At 38.5% G+C, this 18,279-nt stretch overlaps 1 protein-coding gene across 2 annotated transcripts in view; it reads right to left on the bottom strand.

Annotated features, from left to right (window-relative positions):
- LOC124162528 (arylsulfatase B-like) overlaps positions 1-18,279 on the bottom strand; it is a 73,093-nt gene that overhangs the window by 37,922 nt on the left and 16,892 nt on the right. For both annotated transcript variants that reach the window (XM_046539097.1, XM_046539098.1), the window contains exons 2-3: positions 8,917-9,046; positions 4,109-4,268 (exon numbers count right to left, since the gene is read on the bottom strand). In XM_046539097.1, coding sequence (XP_046395053.1) covers positions 4,109-4,268; positions 8,917-9,039 — 283 coding nt within the window. In that variant the 5' untranslated portion in view covers positions 9,040-9,046. The remainder of the gene's footprint in view (positions 1-4,108; positions 4,269-8,916; positions 9,047-18,279) is intronic.

Raw genomic sequence — 18,279 nt, 5'->3', positions numbered from 1 at the left:
AGGATTTAAAAGAGAAGAAATACGTCGCTATGGAAAGGTTAGCGGATGGGAGAGAGAAATGGAGGGCTGCGACAAACCAATATTAGGATTGTTGACTTAAGATGATGATTCAAACTCTTCCCTCCTGAAATGGTGAAATTCTTCATCAAGAACTCGTCTGGATGAGCCAAGATACGAATCCGGATAGTTTAGCTTAAAATTAGTCCAAAAGCGTCTTTAAAAAGGTGTCTTAAAATACCTCGCTAGGCACTGTGGAAAAACTACTAGTAAAATACTAGTCATTTGCGTCTTACTACACCAATATGTATTTGAAACATAATTTCCGCCTAATTTTATTCTCTCCAAGAATTAAAACAAACTTTTTCTCAAATGGATAATGAGAACTTATTCAAGGTTAACGTTGTCTGTTATTTTTATTACTTTTCTTTCCCCTTATAATTTACTATTTATTGTTATAATTACACACTTCCTACTAAAATATTATAAACAATTTGTCTATCCTAATGTGTTTCCACATGACTTTTAACAAATGGAGGCGTAAACATGAAAAATACTAACGTTTTAAGGCACCTATATAATGATCAAATTAAGTGAACTGGACATGGTATCATTCGAAGAAAATGTCAAGAAACAACATTTGTCGTCAAATTAAATCAACGTGGTTGATAAAACAATTTTTTCGTGATTATAATTATTCCTCCTACTCTTGCTCCAGCTTACCACTCCCTTCCCATCCCTTACCATTCCATCAGCGTCCACGTGAAAAAGGAACGGCGACAGTGAGCAGCCTTGCGTCACTCCTCGGTCGGACGGAGAATCGGAGTGGCCAAGCTGATTCCCCGTCCGCTACCCACGTTTGCGCAGTCTGGGCCATATGTAGATTACGAATGAATCACTAAACCCACCTATATACGCCTATTTCCTTGAGAATATCCATTAACCTTACCCCGTCTAAAATATTAAATACTTTTCCAAAATCCACAAAGCAGGCATACACTTCCTTGCAATAAGTTGGTCAATTTGTGGGACGAAAAGGGAATAGCAGAATGTTCTATTCATTTAGGTGGTGAGAGAAAAAAAACAGAAAGTTCGCTAAGGGATGTTGATTCGGTCAGTGAAGTATTCCCAAAATCGTTCATCGTTTATCGGAAAGATAGAATTAATCAAGCTGGAGGCGGAGCATTTACAACTGTGAAAAATTCAATCGTCAGCCAAGCGGTAACCGTAACTGAGACCAGGGTTGAATCTGTGTAGTGTTCAATTCATTGCCGCAATAATCAAACAACTGTTGCGTTTAGATAAAGACATGGAGAAGTCAATACTCGATCCTAGTTGATTAATCTCTGTCTATCCTCCTTTAATAATAAGAATCATACGTACTGTCCTGAATAAGTGAATATTCTTAAATTTTTTGACATATTCTCTCGATTGTAAATTGCAATTTAGGGTGGAAACTATTAAAATAATTTAAAATGGTGTCTTCCTTGATGTCATTGGGAAGTGCTAAATATAAGTCATCAACACACTTGTAAATGAAAGGAATTTTGAAAGGTAAACTAGTGATTACATTGTCTAAGAGATGGTTCATCGTCAAATCAGCTAAAATGGTCGCTACTGGGGAACCCATGGGAACTCCATTTTTTATTTGATATTGACGGTCCTTATATTGCACATATCCTTGATTGACAGTAATATCATACAATTAAAGAATTCTTCCTTGTTTAATATTGTATGATCAGATATTAAAAGCCAATTTTCTATAATAATATTGTTTAATAGGTCTAGTGGGATGTTTGACCTAAACTCCAGGAAACATCATTTTATATATTCTCTCGATGAATCCTAGATTCTTTAAGGCTCAACCGACAGTTAGGTCTAGTTTTAGTTTTACCTCATCATTTCGGTTAGCAGGGAAATGAGGGCATGATTTGTTCTCTGGTAATTAACGACAAGCGGGTGAAGATTTCTAGAACTATGACGAGGACAAATAAAATTTAGTAATGAAAGGAGTTAGCAGCAATCTTTAAAGAATTAATAATTTTGTTGAGGACATCGTTGGAAGATCAACGGTCGAGTAAGGGTTTGAAATTTACAAAAGATAGAAGATATGAAGTGTTGTAATAAGACACTGAGATTCCTAATTTGTATTTATTAAATTTAAGAAATTTAATTTGGGCACGTTCAACCCGGATTGAGTCTGTATTGTAATAAAGGGACCAGTTAACATTAGGGTATATTATAATTTGGAATGTACCAGAGCGATATATATCTACTGTCCTTAAAGAATGAATATTGTTAATTTTGGATAGATTCCCTAAATGAATCCTACATTCTTTATAATTTAACAAAAATTTCGGTCTTGTTTAAGTTTTAGCTCACGAAAACGTTAATATCTATTTCCTACTTAAGATAATTTCCTGGACTGCGATTTCCTCACGCAGTCCCGTCGTCAGTTGTTAGCTGACAAAATTTCACACTGAGTTACGTTTGTAACTTTAGACGTGTAAACGCGTGAGTCGTTCCGAGCGTGGTGGGTTCGTGCGGAGTGTAAACGGGGCATCAGTTGGAGTCCTTGATTTCTATTCCAGATATCTATTGCTTCTTTGGCTATTCTGTCACAATAACCTCCGGACCCTTCCGAGTTGGGTGGTTTCTTCCCAATGGCTTCCCATGAACAAATGCATCAGATTCATATTTAACTTACAATTATCGGACCACATAACCGATTATATTAATAAACTGTCATGGCTGAAACTCGACTCTCGATGCCGGCTGCATACTCTTTCTCTCCTATATCAAATTCTAAACACAAAAACACCCCTTACCTATCATGCGAATTCAGGAGTCTTGACACTGTCCATATGACAAACACAAGAGGGATTCACAATCTTGTTATACCTCATCACCGAACTGTCATTTACAACAAATCATTTACCGTTACTGCATGTAGGGAATGGAATAATCTTAACCTTTCAACTAGGAACTCATCATTATTGGCATCTTTTAAGATGAGGCTAAACAAATCACTTCACAACTAGCTGGTAAATATACATGACACTGAGCAGCGCCTACGACAAAGTGACATGTATCACTGAATGCTTCTATATATATGTTATATTTTATATTTTAATTGCATGTGTAATATTTGTGTATGATTTGTACCTCATTAACTATGTTGTATTTTACAAATAACACGACTTTAGCTTTCACTCGGTAGGTTTTCGCAGGTTTTTCACGCCCCCCTTCTTGTGTGGGCGTTTTCCTGCAGTGGGTTATTTTCGCTGAAGGATACTACACCCTTTTCCTCATGTTTTTTTCCCACAAGCAGAAATATTTTTACATAAAATTTTCACACATAGTTGTTTATATTTTTGACATTCACTAATAGTGTATCTCGTATATCTTTGCATTGTAAACGTTTATCTACCGTTTTTAAATATGTTTGCATTGGCGCTATCGAGGGGTTAGGTGGAAGAGGGGACCTCTTAGTTTCAACCTCGCCCGAGTAAAGGCATTTCATTATTATTATTAATGGCTATTGTGATCATCCAGGACAGAGCCATGGCCAATTTCTCATGTTGACCGAGTGTTGTCGTCGATTACATCCACCCTGCTCTCTATCGTTCTCTCAGTCTCTCCGATATACATTTCACCGCATTTGCATGGAATGCGGTATATTCCTGTTGTTTTTTTAGACCAATAGGATCCTTGGCTCAATCTAACTTGTTCCGAAGTTTATCACAAAGAAGGTGAATGGCATTAATCTTTTGTTTAGCTAGAAACGTGGCTACCTTTCCAGTAACCGTGGAGACACATCGCAAGTAGGCCTCGGAGGACGGCTGCCGTTCTTCATTTGAAGATCTACTTTGTCTCGTCTGTAGGGCCTTTTCAGGGCGGTATGGATTTGGAACTGGCTGTATCCGTTATTTTTTAAAGTCATCTTGAGATGCATTAACTCTCCTGGGAAATTTTCCTCGATCGAAATGGTCTTGGCCCTATGAATCGACGGTGACAGGACTGCGTTCTTTTTTTTTACCCATCTCAATTTCGTAGGGTAGACGTACGAGAATCATGTCACATTTGAATGTTCGCGATCCGTGGTTCTCACCTGTGTGTATGGGGTACCTTCCGGTTAGAAGTGCGGATCTGGATGGGGTGCAAAGTGCCTGCGAGTAGTGGTTGTTGAGGATGACTCCGTTGAACGCCAAGGCGTCGATGTTTGGCGTCGGTATCTGATCGGAGCCGTGGTAGCTGACGTCATTCCAGCCCTGCAGAAAATAGGAAACGGAAATTAGGGGTAACACTATCATGACTCCGTTCGGCAAAATAGCTTTTTGAATTTATCGCGTCTATCAGACCTTAAAATACATTTGGGAACAGATATCTTTAAGAGCGACAAGGAAAAAATAATATAAGAGCCCCACTATATTCCCAGGCTCGACAGAATCGATAAATTAAGAGAGATATTTTGCCGAACGGATGGATATGGGAATTCGGATTCCCCTCGAGCCATAAAGTACTATAATAAACGCTAGTTGTAATTTTGTTTGAGCAATTGCTTTTTATATGTCAGCGGTTGGTGTCCTAACACCCACTGCCACACGCCTTTTAGGCGGCCTGCGGGGTAGTATGTGGATGTAGATATAGTGAGGTTCTAAGATGGAGTTGTCTGTGACGCTCTGAGAAATAACTAACTACTCAGGCTATTGAAGCTTAGCGCAGAGCCTCAGAGTCTCCATCGGCTCCCAGACAAGCTCGTTTATCTTCTATTTAACGCTCTCTCTACCTATAGTCGTTTTTAACCAATTTCCTGGCTTCTCTAAGTATTTTATAAAGTTCACGGATTGAATCTTTCTACGCCGGATTTCATATGCTCCCTAAATATTCAAGGTGTGTTCGGACGAGTGTGATAAAGCACCTCTCTTATACTCTCTCATTCGAGAATCTTGCATCAATACGATCGACGAATCGTAGCTTCTTCAGGACCCTGTCACAAATATTTCTTATACGCTGGAAATTCTGCATTCTCACTGGACACTTTGCATCTAGGTAAGCCTGTTTTCATCAATGGTGCCATCCTAGTTTCATTCTTGCACCTTGTAGGAGCCAGCAGTCGTCGACCAATCAAGTCTGCTCTTGGTTTCACCTCCATTAAAATCTTCATATGTTTATATATCATTAACATATGAACGGTTTTCGATAATAGCTGTGCGCGTTTTGTTATTTTTCTGTTTATCCAAAAACATAAACGTTTACATCGCATTCTAAAGAAACGGAGCTCCTCATGGTAGCATAACAACGAACCGAAATCAACTTGAGCAAGATCAAGTGCCATGTGATCCAGGCAAGGATTGTTTTGTCCATTTCATACACGCTTTGAGACTGGCTCTGGAAACCCTCTGCTTGCTTACTTGCTATCATCCTCGGGTCTAGCGATCCGGTTACTAGCTGCTGCTTCATCTCCAAGCTGCCAGTTACATCGCCCAATTCATTCCTGTTAACTACCTAGCAAGCATTTATGTTACATTTATATTTTTACGCGAGAATACTCCGGATAGTTCAAATTTAACGTAAATTAGATAAAAGGGAATTGACGGTATTTGATTAAAGCTAGATAGCTAGCTAGCTTGAATCAAATACCAGAGCGAGAAGAATATCTATTAATATTTACCATCAAAATAGATCACGCATCAACTTCTTAACTCAACTCTAAGAAGCATATTAACTAATTCGATGTAATTGACTCTTTGCTAGCGATTTAAATTTGAAACTCTGTTTGCTTCTTTCTCAAATCCTTTTCCAATTAGACTACTTCCAACCTGTACTTAACCACTTCCCACTCCTTCCTTTCCTTACCTAATAATTCTCTATCATGCACACTCACAGATTCCAGGGAAGATTATCAATACCTTTGCAAACCACTCACTTGACCCTGATGGTCTCAGTCCCAAACTCATTCGCGACTGCACCTCTTCCTTCGAACAACATGTAAGCCTCTTGTACAACCGCTGCTTTTCATTAGGAATCGTCCCTCCTCAATGGAAATGCGCCAGTGTTATTCCGATACCCGAAGCGGATGGAGTCTCAAACTATCGCCCCATCTCTTTGCTTCCAATACTTTCTTCCGTCCGTGAGAGCATCTTTCTCAACAGGATTTTCTATTTCACCTCTCCTTACTTATCCTAGCGGCAGCATGGTTTCCTCCCGGGAAGATCATGCCCAACGCCATGCCAACCAACCAACGGTCAATGTTCAACGACAACTCTAATCAACTTGACTCTGTATACCTTGACTCCTCCAAGGCTTTCGACACTCTGCATCATCAACTCCTCATTCATAAACGAAGCCAGCAGTATGGTACACATGGCAGATTGCTTGGCCTTCTCTCAAGCTTTCTTTACCCCGGAACCCAGCTGGTGGCTCTTCTTCTTGGTCTCATGCGACGTCTGGAATTTCTCAGGGTAGTGTCCTTGGGTCTAATCTATTCAACTTATTTATTAATGCTCTCTCGTCCCACCTTCTGTCCTCCCAAACTGATACACTTCTATATATAATGACTGCAAGATTTACAAGGAAATTATAAATACTTCTTACTTCACAGATCTTCAAATTGCCCTTAATCAAGCTGCCTTGTGGTGTGATACTTGGAAATTTAAGATAAACCCTAGAAAATGCAACGTCATGATTAATGTATTAAAAACAAAACCCATCATTTTAAACTATACCGTTAATCCATCTACCTTAATCACAGTGATGACTGTGAAAGACTTGGGCGTTATTACGCACCACACAATAAATTACTCCGACCACATTCCGGCCGTAAAAATGAAAGCCATGTCTGTGTTAGGCTTTTTTTTACCGCTTTACGGAAATTATACATCTCATTGCACTTTCAACCGTTGTCCTTCCCATAGTTTTATATTGCTCTCCAATTTGGTCCATGTTAGTCCCCACTAATCCCTTGATAGCAACCCTCACTTCTTTGCCAAAATAGTTGGGTGTAGAGTCGGAAATGTTTTCGAATATTAACTTCCACATAGTTGAGCCTAATACCATTGAACGAAGGTAAAGAGTCCAATATTTGCGCGATATGTCTTCTGATGCTTTGTTGTCTTCTCTCTCTCTTTTTCTAACCTGCAGAACCCTAGACTTTTTCGGATTTAAAATTTATTCATAATGTCTTAACCTCGGCTTCTTGTTGCCCTGAACTCCTTTCTCCGCTGAATTTTAGGATAGCAACTCGTTCCACACGCTCGCTCTCCCTACCCTAGTCTATCATTCCCACTCCGGATATCTTCGCAACCAAGCTCTATTTACCTTGCACTATATCGCCTCTCCTCCGTTCTAAATTCACTCGCACCCTCCATCGATTGTCGTGCAAGAATTTCATCATACAAGCTGTCCCATATTTCTCAGCTCATTGAATTTTACCTCTTTATATTATATATTTACCTCTTTATATTTTATATTTACCTCTTTATATTTTATATTTACCTCTTTATATTTTTATTGAATACCTCTTTCCGGTGGTTTGTTCTCTGTCAGTTTCTATATTGTTATTGTATTTTCCCTAATTCATGTTTTGTTAAAATGTTCACTCTAAATCGGTGTCTCGCCTGTAAGTTACAAATGATTTAAATAAATAAATAATCGTGCTACATTTCGTTCGTTCTTTCTCAATCTTCTAACACTCTCACAGCCACTCTAAACCCGTCACATTGGATTATGGATCATTCCATGCCATCAGAGCGAAAAAAGTGGCATTTTCAAGCCGATCCCCTACGAATACTTTCAAAATTGTTATAATGGTTACCCATGCAAGTCATGCAATAATGTCACAAAGTTGGAGACATTTTGTAAAATGAGTGCGTAGATATCCATGAATAAAAGACTAATCGTAACATGAGTAGAGAATTTAATGTTACAATGCTTAAAAGGAAATGAAGGGAGTTTTAATAAAAAACAAGTTATGTTTGTAAGAAAATGTTGGACTTATTGTCATTGAATTTATATTTAGAGCTTGTACATCACATAAAAACTCTCTCAATTTCAATCAAAATATTTCATTGATTCAGTGAATTCCTACGTCTTAAAAAAAACAGGAAGCAAAGTAGGTTGTGGTAGCATGCTCAAAAAATACGCATGACCGCATCATCCAGATGACAATAAAATAACCGCTGAGTTTTGTTGATTTTCGCGATAGCCCAGGCCAATGGATGACGCTTGCGATGATATACGAGGGTCGTTCGATAAGTAATGACGCACATTTTTTTAAAGCCATTGATGCATCAATGCCCTCATTGGTGCTTCACAATTGATGTTTGTTCTCTGCGCTGATGAAGTTTGTCACCGTTCTAGGAGATAGCAGACAGCGTCAAAATGGCGTCTACACGCGACTCACGTTAAAAGCAGCGTGCTGTTATTCAATTTTTGTGTACAGAAAAAGAAACCGCGGTGAGCATCCATAAATGTTTGTGTGCAGTGTATGGCAACGCTGCAGTTGGTAGGAGTGAAGTTGGGCGATGGGTGAAGAAAGTTACAGCCTCAGCAGCAGATGCAGAAACAGAGCTCCACGATCAGCCACGCTCGGCATTGCAACGCCTACTAAACAAGAGCTTAATTTACCACCATGGAATACATGCTTCCCAAAATGTTGTCGCTAGGCCTTAGAACGTAATGGGTACTACGTAGAAAATTAGGTCATGAACAAGACACGTCAATGCATATTGTCCCAAATTCTGACTCTTACAAAAAATATGTTCCGAGAAAAAAAATTATGGGCATTACTTATTGTATGACCTTCGTACATTGTTTACGTCTATCGATTGTCCAAGATTTTATACCAACAGACATATCGGTGGAATATTTGTTTCCCTGATACCGTATAATCGAGCCCTGGGTGGTGAATATACTTACCAGGTCATCTGCCATGATTATGATGATGTGCGGTCGCTTCGGTCCGGTCCGCTGCGCAGCGAAAGCCCTCTGATTGGCGCAAGCGCACAAGAGGGCCAATGCGGTGAGGATGCGGCCCGCCATTTCCACCCTGCGAAACCAGCATTGCATTCTCTATAGTCAAATCCCGCTCTCAATTACCTACTAGAATACCGCATTCCATCGTTATAAAATGTTATACGATATAAGGAGTTATTTCGGCCCTGGAGTCAATACCATTAATTTATTTACATTCCCTGAGAGGAAAGGCGACATTTCTCGTATAAAGAGGCTCTGTACTTTATTATAACTCAGTTTGAAAAACGACTTATTTGGAGCCAAAGTCATACAATAGACATTTCTCAAGTTAAGAGAATTATAAAAATTATTTTATTTCAAAGTGAATGAAAAGTTAATACAGTGTGATAGTAATAGAGTGATAATTTTATTCCCTAGTGAAATTTTATTATGATTGAAATTAAAATACTGCGACTCAAGATCTCATTTCATTGAAGTAAGAAAAACAGAGTGGGAGAAGCCAAGAGGTACAAGGATAAAATAACAGGAATAAGGTGAAGAAGACAAACGAGATCAACTAGATACGTATTTAAAAGTCCCCTTTATTTTCCAATCAATGTCAGCACAGAACAGAGACTGATTGGTATTCCTTGGCTAACTAAGCAAACTCAGCTTTGTTTGGAAAACAAATCACTCGTACCCCTTGGATTCTCACCCCCTCACATAATTATTTGGATTTTCACTGTTACCGCTCCGGAGTGGAATTTTTAATTTGAATTCTCTTGTTTGAATTCCTGTATTTCGTGAGTCACTTGAAAGTTCGTCAAACTATTTGCAGGGGACAAGAAAGTGTAATGGATGAATTTTCAGCGATTTAGAGGGTAACGGATATCCGGGATAATTGAATTAAAATTTTCATTTCCTGCAGGAAGCTTCCCGGCTCTCAAATAGAAAAAAAAACTAATTATATCTACCAATTAATTGGAGCTTTCGCGGACCATTGGTTGTAGATAAACTTCGTATTGTTGTCGTTACACTTTCAGGAAGCCTCCAGCACGCGAGGGGAAACGCCAGTGCAAGTGACTCAGAAAATACGGGGAAATCACCCAAAAAAGACGTTTATTTATGTATATTTCTATATCATATTTATTTTAATTCATGATGTGATTCCCACTCACAAATTGTTTGCTCTAATCCAAAGTCATTTATTGAGAAGATGTCTCCCAAATTATTGGATTCCCCATTTGAATCATACCGGCTAAACATATTGGCAAAGATTTCAGTCATACCATGGAAAATGCAAGCACTCTGTAATCACGCGGAGACCATAAAAAAACTTCATTTCATTTTCAAAAACTTCATTTCTTTATTTCCAAGGCAACCGGTTTAAACCTTCCGTTCCTATATCTTATCACAGGTGAACACCCTTGATAATAACACAGCATTCATAAGGAAATGAGTGGCTTCGAAAATTATGCTGACATTTATCTTCCATCATATCGCTGGTAGTACACCGAGTGTAGCGGACTTTCAGTGAAGCAGTTTCTATCGAACCACTGGCACTTAAATGTCAGCCATGCATTCCGTGCAAGTCACTCATTCCTCCATTCCCACAGCCTGGTTCCCATAAGCGACACCAACATGGTGCCTCGTTAACAATTTTTCCCGCCCGTACCCGTATTTATATTGCAGATTGTTTTAATTTCCAAATCGATAAATATCTTCAGTTAAACATTCATCATTAAATCGTTATTATTTTTCCGAAACAATTATTTAAAATTTTGTATTTGAAAAATTGGTCCATGTAAATCTTAAAAAAGTCTTATAGTATTGGCTTCAATATTAAATTAGTGAACTTATATTTCCTGGAGCTACAATAGTTAGTTATATGTGAGTTATTGCATAAATAAGTCTATCCGTCTGCTGTCTGAAATTTTTTATTCATACTCATGAATTGACTTAGTTTAAATATCTGTGTGAACTGATTTTAATAAGCAATATCAATGAATAATATGGTAAATAAAATTTATTACAATGTGTTAATTTGTTTTACTTGGATAATTTATGAAGTTTATGTTTTTTGGAATTTGAGGAGTCTCCACAATCATTGAATAATTTCACCCAATGCCTAGAAAATTTGATAAATATGATCTCAACAAGGGCGTCACGTTTTTGTTAGAGTGCTTATAATATTCCTACATAGTCCCGAGAACGATTAAGCACCAAAATTGAATAATCTCAAGAAGAATTCTTATTTGCCGTATTTGTCTGAGAGTATTACAGCTATTCACAGGAAGGTAAGAGATGTAGAGGATCTATGATATGATGCATATGGTCGTGAAATTTTTTCCGTGTTCAATCACATTAGACTGTATATGTTCTTTGCATATGATTCTTAAATGGTGTGTTGGCAATTACTAGCCCTGTAAATAATTCCAGGAGCCTTTCTCCTCTTTCATTTCCATTTTCTAATCCATATTTTCCGGTTATTCTTCCATCCTGCCTTTCTCCAACGACATCTTTCCAATCACCTAAAACATTTCTCACCCCTTATCTGTTTGATTACTTCCCTGATATCATCGTAGGCGTCTCCAACCTTTTCATCCTCGTAGTCTGTCGTAGGCAAGTAAACCTGTACCACTAAGGTATCTAACGGCTTAGTCTCTAACTTTACCATAACTCCCCTTTCGTTGTACTGTAGGAAGCTTTTCACACGCATCCCAGCGCCCTTTCTGAACATTATCCCAACCCCAGCATTACCGTTCAGGGATCCTGTGTGTATAATCCTATAGTTTCCACTCCATAAGTCTCCCTTCTCAGGCCACTTCTTTTCGCTGATTCCTTGCACGTCGAGAATCAATCTTTGAATTTCCACCTTTAGATTTTCTAGCTTACCGCAGGACCTAAGGGATTTCACGTTCCGTATCCTCATAACTTTATCACAATTGACCCATGCACCCTCTCGGTTAGTCCCCACCCGGAGATCCGAATGGGGGACTAGTTTAACTCCGGATTTTTTTACCTGAGAGAATTCCCTCATGTCTGATTATTTAAAAGTTGGAGTAGCTGCGACTCCTCGGGACAATGATGTGGTGGTTTCCCCTTGCCTTCCACATCGCAGTACTACAACCGGTAAAGTAAATGTTACCATGCCTGAAGTGAAATGAGTGTCGCTGCACGGACCACCGTGGTCTCCACCTTCACTCATATGAAGAAGAGCTGCTGCCCTCTCCCTCAAGTGATAAGAGGCATAATTGTTGGCAGCCTTCCATCAGCAAGTCACGGCATCTCCACAGGTGTAATGTATCATTTAGAGGGCCTATCTTACCCAGGTATATACCCACACCATCTCGGAATGCTGCCGCTTTTCGTCCGCTAATTCGATGAGTAAACTCGCTTATCTCGCAGCTAACCTCTATATTTAAATGTTGACCCACCATCCGCAACCTGTTGACGCACTCGGTGGCTTAAATCTCAGCCGCGAGGTCAATATTATACTACAAGTAAACCAAATTGAGCAGCCAAGATGACCTCAGGGGTAAGGTAAATGTATCTGCACTTTTCTTGGATCAAAATGAAGGAAGTTCGTTTATAAATCGATTAAATAATTAAAACTACGGGGAATTTTAAGCAGAAATCCTTTCAATAACAATTGTATTCGGATAATTTGACACAGAACGAAATGCGAATGATCTTGAGAATATACTTAACAATTTATCAGGTGCTGATAAAATGATGTACGAGAGCTCAGATTAAATTAATAGACGTTAAGAACATGAAAGTGTCTTTCTCAGTGAAATGGCGTGGCCTGTGAAGCATAAGAATTGGAGCTTCTGGAGTGCACATTAATAACGACAGGAGGGCTGGTCGAGTTAAATTTTACCCAATATCACGAACGGTTTAGACTATTTATATATATCAAGACTTTTTTCTCGAATGAAACGCTGTAAATAGCGATATAACTATGCTGAATCTAGTAAAACCTGTCTAAACACAAAAATAAATATTTTTAGTAGATCCCTAAATATGCTAGGATTCGCCTAGCATGTTGTACGGAGCTTTTCTAACGGGAAAGTTAAAGAGAGGTGCTACTTCGCACTCGTATTGAATACTCAGCTAGCACATGGGATACGGCGTAGAAAAACCTAATTCGTGAACTGAATAAAATACAAATGATAGCAGCGCGTTTCGTCAAAAGCTACCACGGGCGTACAGACAAAGTAATCAGGTGTTAAGCTTATTAGGCTTATATTACCAGACACATTGAGAATAGACATCTTTCATAGCAACACGTGAAACATTATCTCAAAGCTTCACTATATTTCCATCTCCAACAGAAAGGATAGATGAAAGGGAGGTACATTGCCAAACGGATAGCTGTGGGTATCGTTTTCCTCAGATCATACGTATGTACATAAATGCTGGGCAGGAATCCGTGTGCGCAGTTTCAATTCATTTTTAAAATTGAGTGATTTGAAAAAATCTCGGACGGGGTGAGAGAGAGGAGGTGGCGCCAAACGGGAGGAGAGTCAAACGTGCGCCACAATCACGCGATGAGCAGCACGCTTGGAAGTGCACGGGAATGCATCGGCCTGGGATGCATTTGAAGCAGCGGAAAAGGCGTGTCTGGTGAGATGAACAATATCGACAGAGAATCTTAAATAACATTGCAATTTAAAGCAGAAATAAGCAGAAAAATGAACGTAAACAAAATTAAAACGTTATCGCCATCACAAATAATGAAAATGAAATAATTTCTACCAACCTATCTTTTATGTTAGGCCTGTTTAAGAATCTTTCAACTGAAAATTTGTATTTGTATAAACAAAATAGGAACGACAGACCGTTCGATAGATTACGAAACACTTAGTAAATTCTATCAAACCAAATTTGCATTACAATGTAGAGTTTGATAATTTTTACCAAACCAGCAAGCACCTTCGTAAAATTAATCATAACTTCGATAAAGTTACCAAACTCTGATTCGTATTGAATAAATTCAGTTATTTTTACCAAACTCTTTCGTACATTTGACCAAAATATGAAATATAAAAATGTTTGATGAAATATATCAAGACCGTTTGGTAAAATAAATCAAGTTCTTAATAATTTACATCAGAGTTTAAGCATATTTAACAAAAATACTCCCTAACACACCAGTTTGATAGTTTTAATCAAACCTTTTTTCCGTGTGACAAGGAGTGACACCTTCAACAGAGAATCCTCCGAGAATTGCGCAGAGCCCAAGCGAAAGGAGCTGGCCTCACAGCATTCAATGTGTTCCATTCACACGGGTCTATTAGTCTATAGTTGGATGAGCTCTGAAGGCTCGCGGAACGTGAGCGGCAACTGTCGACGAGCAGCAATCCCGTCGCGGATCAAAGATCACGGTTGAAGTTGACGCGAATCGTAGACCAGGCGTAATTGGCAATCGTTAAAATTCAGAATGCGATCAAGCTAAATGGTCTCAGCAAAGATATCACTCCGGGTGAGGCTTTCTTCCTATCTCTCCTTGCGGGTGCAGTAAGAGGGGAAGACACAGAGAAACTCACCCGATGTAATACCCGAGAGGAAACACTCAGTAACATGGGTAGTTCACCGAGAAAGCAAGCATCAGACATTACATAAGCTATCCTCTGGTTTCTAAATCTTCAACATCTACATAATACACTGCGAGCCACCTCTATTCGGTTTGGCAGGGGGTGATCAATCACTCACGTGCACGCATAATTACAAAAATACGTCCACGCTCATGCAAAGGCGAAACTTTCCAACAGTTTGTAATTCTTAAATTAAATCCATGCGAAGTTGGAGCAACGGAAAAAATAAATATGTGATGAGTCGTCATAACGAATGACGCCATTACTTCAATTAACTGAGACACCGTGGTTATCTTTTACAGAACGAAGAAAGAATGGCATTTTAAAATTCTCTGTCCTGCAGTCAAATTTTCGTTTCTTTCTTCTCGTGGTCACTTCCACCATATTACGACGGTAAACGAAGATTATTAGGATATTTTTCACATCGCCTGAGAAAAAAGTCTTCTCCGAATTTCCTCATCAAGTTTAGCCGATCCTCTTGTAAATATTCTCATTCTAACTCACCTATCATATTGGAAACACTGCACTTTTTATCGTAACATCTCATCTAAAATCGGGCCTTCCTGCACCATACTCCATTAATATCAGCTATCATTCCTAATTTATTTATTTATATAAATTGTTCACATACGGACACACACAAAAGGCGGAGGCTTCCACGGTTATTTATATATGGCCGTCTTCTCTTCGGATTTTGGCCGCGTTGATTCATTTTGTGGATAAAAGCATTTGCCTTCTATAATAAGAAGAAAATAGCGAAATAAAAAGACAATAATTCCAACATAATTAACTGACGAGGCCAAAACCCGAAAAGAATACGTTAAAAACTGTGAATTGATTTATACCTAGCTCGTGAAACATTTTAAATTCACATGCATGTTTTTATATCCTCAGAGGTGATTGCATTCCGCTTTTCATCTGTTGTTTGAATGTCAATGTTATTTTGTGTTAGTAGAATAAAACAATTTTACGTTTTGGACCCATGGATTTTTCTTGGCCTACTTTTTTTGCGTCTTTTGCAGGGCACAACATTACAAGAAATATTATTCACCGGAGTTTTCGCGGCGTTTTGCGTTTTTACCACATCATAGTTGACGCAAAGGGATACCCGAGTAGCCTTAGAAGACCGGAATATGGACAGTTGAATGAAATAATTGAAACAATATGCTAATATTTCAGATTAAGGCTTTCCTGATAAATGATTCGTAAAAATTCCGTGATATTAAACATGAAAATCCAAGGATCGATATGAATAGTATTACCTGTGGCGATTTCTTCGCTGTCGGTGAGTCACAGGGGCTTGATCCCTCGCTTGGACGAGAGTGCCCGATTCCGACGAAGACATGACTGCACGTTCTGTTTGAAGAGCGAGCCAATTTATTCGCTGCTGATAGTCCCCGAGGGGTCGCGTGCGAACCAGCATGTCGGGTGCGTTGGCCGTGACCGCAAACCGTGGAATCAAGTTTGAACTCTGAAATGGGGAGGAGGGGGGGGCGGTTTTGCGATGGATAATACGGGTGGCATTCTCTTAACGAATTCCAAAGCCCGCATGCAAGTGTCTTTTGTTATCTTCTCTGCGGCATATTTGGGGCTCCATATTTTTGCCCGAAAAGGACATTCAGTCAAAAAAAGACCATTACTCAAGAAGATCGATATTCTTAAGCCCTCGCTCAGTTCCCGGATCTATCTGAGTTTTGAAAATTTTTTTTTGTTATTCTTATCTTCGCTCATGAGTCTCTTTTGAACTCATTTCCAATTGGAAATTGATATCTTCACAATTTCCACTCCGAAGCCATTTAGAGATATTTCAGTCATAAGCACTGAATTTTCGCGAATCGCGTAATATCAGGCGATTTATCTTTACAAATTGTAATATAGAACACATGTAAATGTAATGTATGCTTGATTTCTACGTGTTATTACGGTAATGGGTAGAAATATTGTTGAAATAAAGTGAACTTGTGATTGGAACTTGCGGAAATTCGGTGTCTCTCATAACAGTTGAATGCTTAATTTAGCGTCCACCTCAATTGTATTATATTCTGACGTGCTATAGATGCCTGCACTCAAAAAAAGGATTGGATGTGGCATCCAATTTTTATTGGGTAAGTGAAAGTTGGATGCAGTATCCACTGCAAAAGACACGGCAGCCAACGCGATTGGGTGTACTATCCAACTAAATTGGACGCTCGCAACTTGGTTGTAGGGTCCACGTGTTGGTCCCTACACCAATCTTGAAGAGATCGCTCATCCAACAGTTGGATCCCACAGCCAACTCGGTGGTGAATATTGCTTCTACGCCAGAGCCATCTAGCGATAAAATGCCATACAGTTCTTAAGTGCACATGTTTAGCGTGCTTGAAGGTAAGTAAATGGTTTTTCTGTTTGCTCTAGCATTTGTGAAAATATAGCCATCCATTGGCATAATACTTTTTTTATATTCTTAGAACACTTCTTCTTAGAACAAGAAGACGAGAAGATATGGATAATCAAACTAGGGATTTTCTTGATACTTTGGACCTGACCAGTCTCGCGGGAAAATTTACTGGTAAGCTTGCTAATTGTACTTCCGTTACTATGCGCAACTCTTATTATATTTCGCCGTTAAAGGTTTTATCTTGTTATTTGATGTTATCCTCAGGTTGGATTTTGTGTTTTTAACCCTTGTTTTCTCGAAAATAATTCCGGTCAATTTTCAACGACTACCATATAAATTATGGTTTTTGTTACTAAATGAATGAATACATTTTAGCTTGCATTTAGTACATGTGTAGCACTATTACTAAATGATACATTGGAATTCTCAATTAATCCATTAAGGAAAAATTTCAAGCAGTTTTCCACAAATTCAATATCCACTAAATGTGTGTCAACTCGAGGATCATCACCAGAAGCCAGACTCATGAAAGATGTGATATCATGTGACTCAAAAAAGGCTATAATGAGATAAAAATTTGTGAAAAAGTACTTGATAGTTATCATTTGGATATGGATTTCATTATCAATGATAATTTCATACAAACTATAGCCTGAGTATCACTACGCAAGGTGAAATGCAGACACTTGTATACTAATTATTCAAGGCCTGTACTCTAAATGCATACAATATCATGCGTATGAGCTGCAATTCAGAACTGTGTATCACGAAATTTAGAACTCAGGTCGATATAGACCTTTTCTGCCCGTATTTGAAGCTGTGTAACATATCACAGAATTTTATCTATAATTTTTCTCCTGATATACTAACTCTTGATGTTTACACGTGCAAAAAATGGATGCTGATTTATCTAATGCATTAATGGCTTATGCTAAGAGTAGGAAGTTGCTGTCTTTTCATGTATAACCTAGGCAACTAACTGTAAAAGAGGAACCAATAAACGAAACACGTATTTAATGGTGTAGAGATTTTAAGTATGGTCAATAAGACTATTTAGCAAGAGTATTACCTTTCTTTGATCATCATTCATTCATTCAACAGCATTCTTTCTTTGATCTCAGAAATAATTAAAAATGGAATCTTAAATAAGCTCTTTTTCCAGCATGAGTATTTTTAATGGCATAGTTATTTCTTTTTGCAGATGAATACATTGACTATACAAACCTAATGATGTTGACGAGAGAGGACGTTGAATGTCAAGTGCCTCCCATAGGGCCTTCAGAAAAAGTAAATGAAAGGTGATAAAATACTTCATGTTCGGAAGCACGAAGGTAGTATCATTTTAAAAGG

Source organism: Ischnura elegans, chromosome 7 (assembly GCF_921293095.1).
Source record: "Ischnura elegans chromosome 7, ioIscEleg1.1, whole genome shotgun sequence".
NCBI classification, from domain to species: Eukaryota; Metazoa; Arthropoda; class Insecta; order Odonata; family Coenagrionidae; genus Ischnura; species Ischnura elegans.
This window is presented reverse-complemented; position numbering and strand designations above follow the sequence as displayed.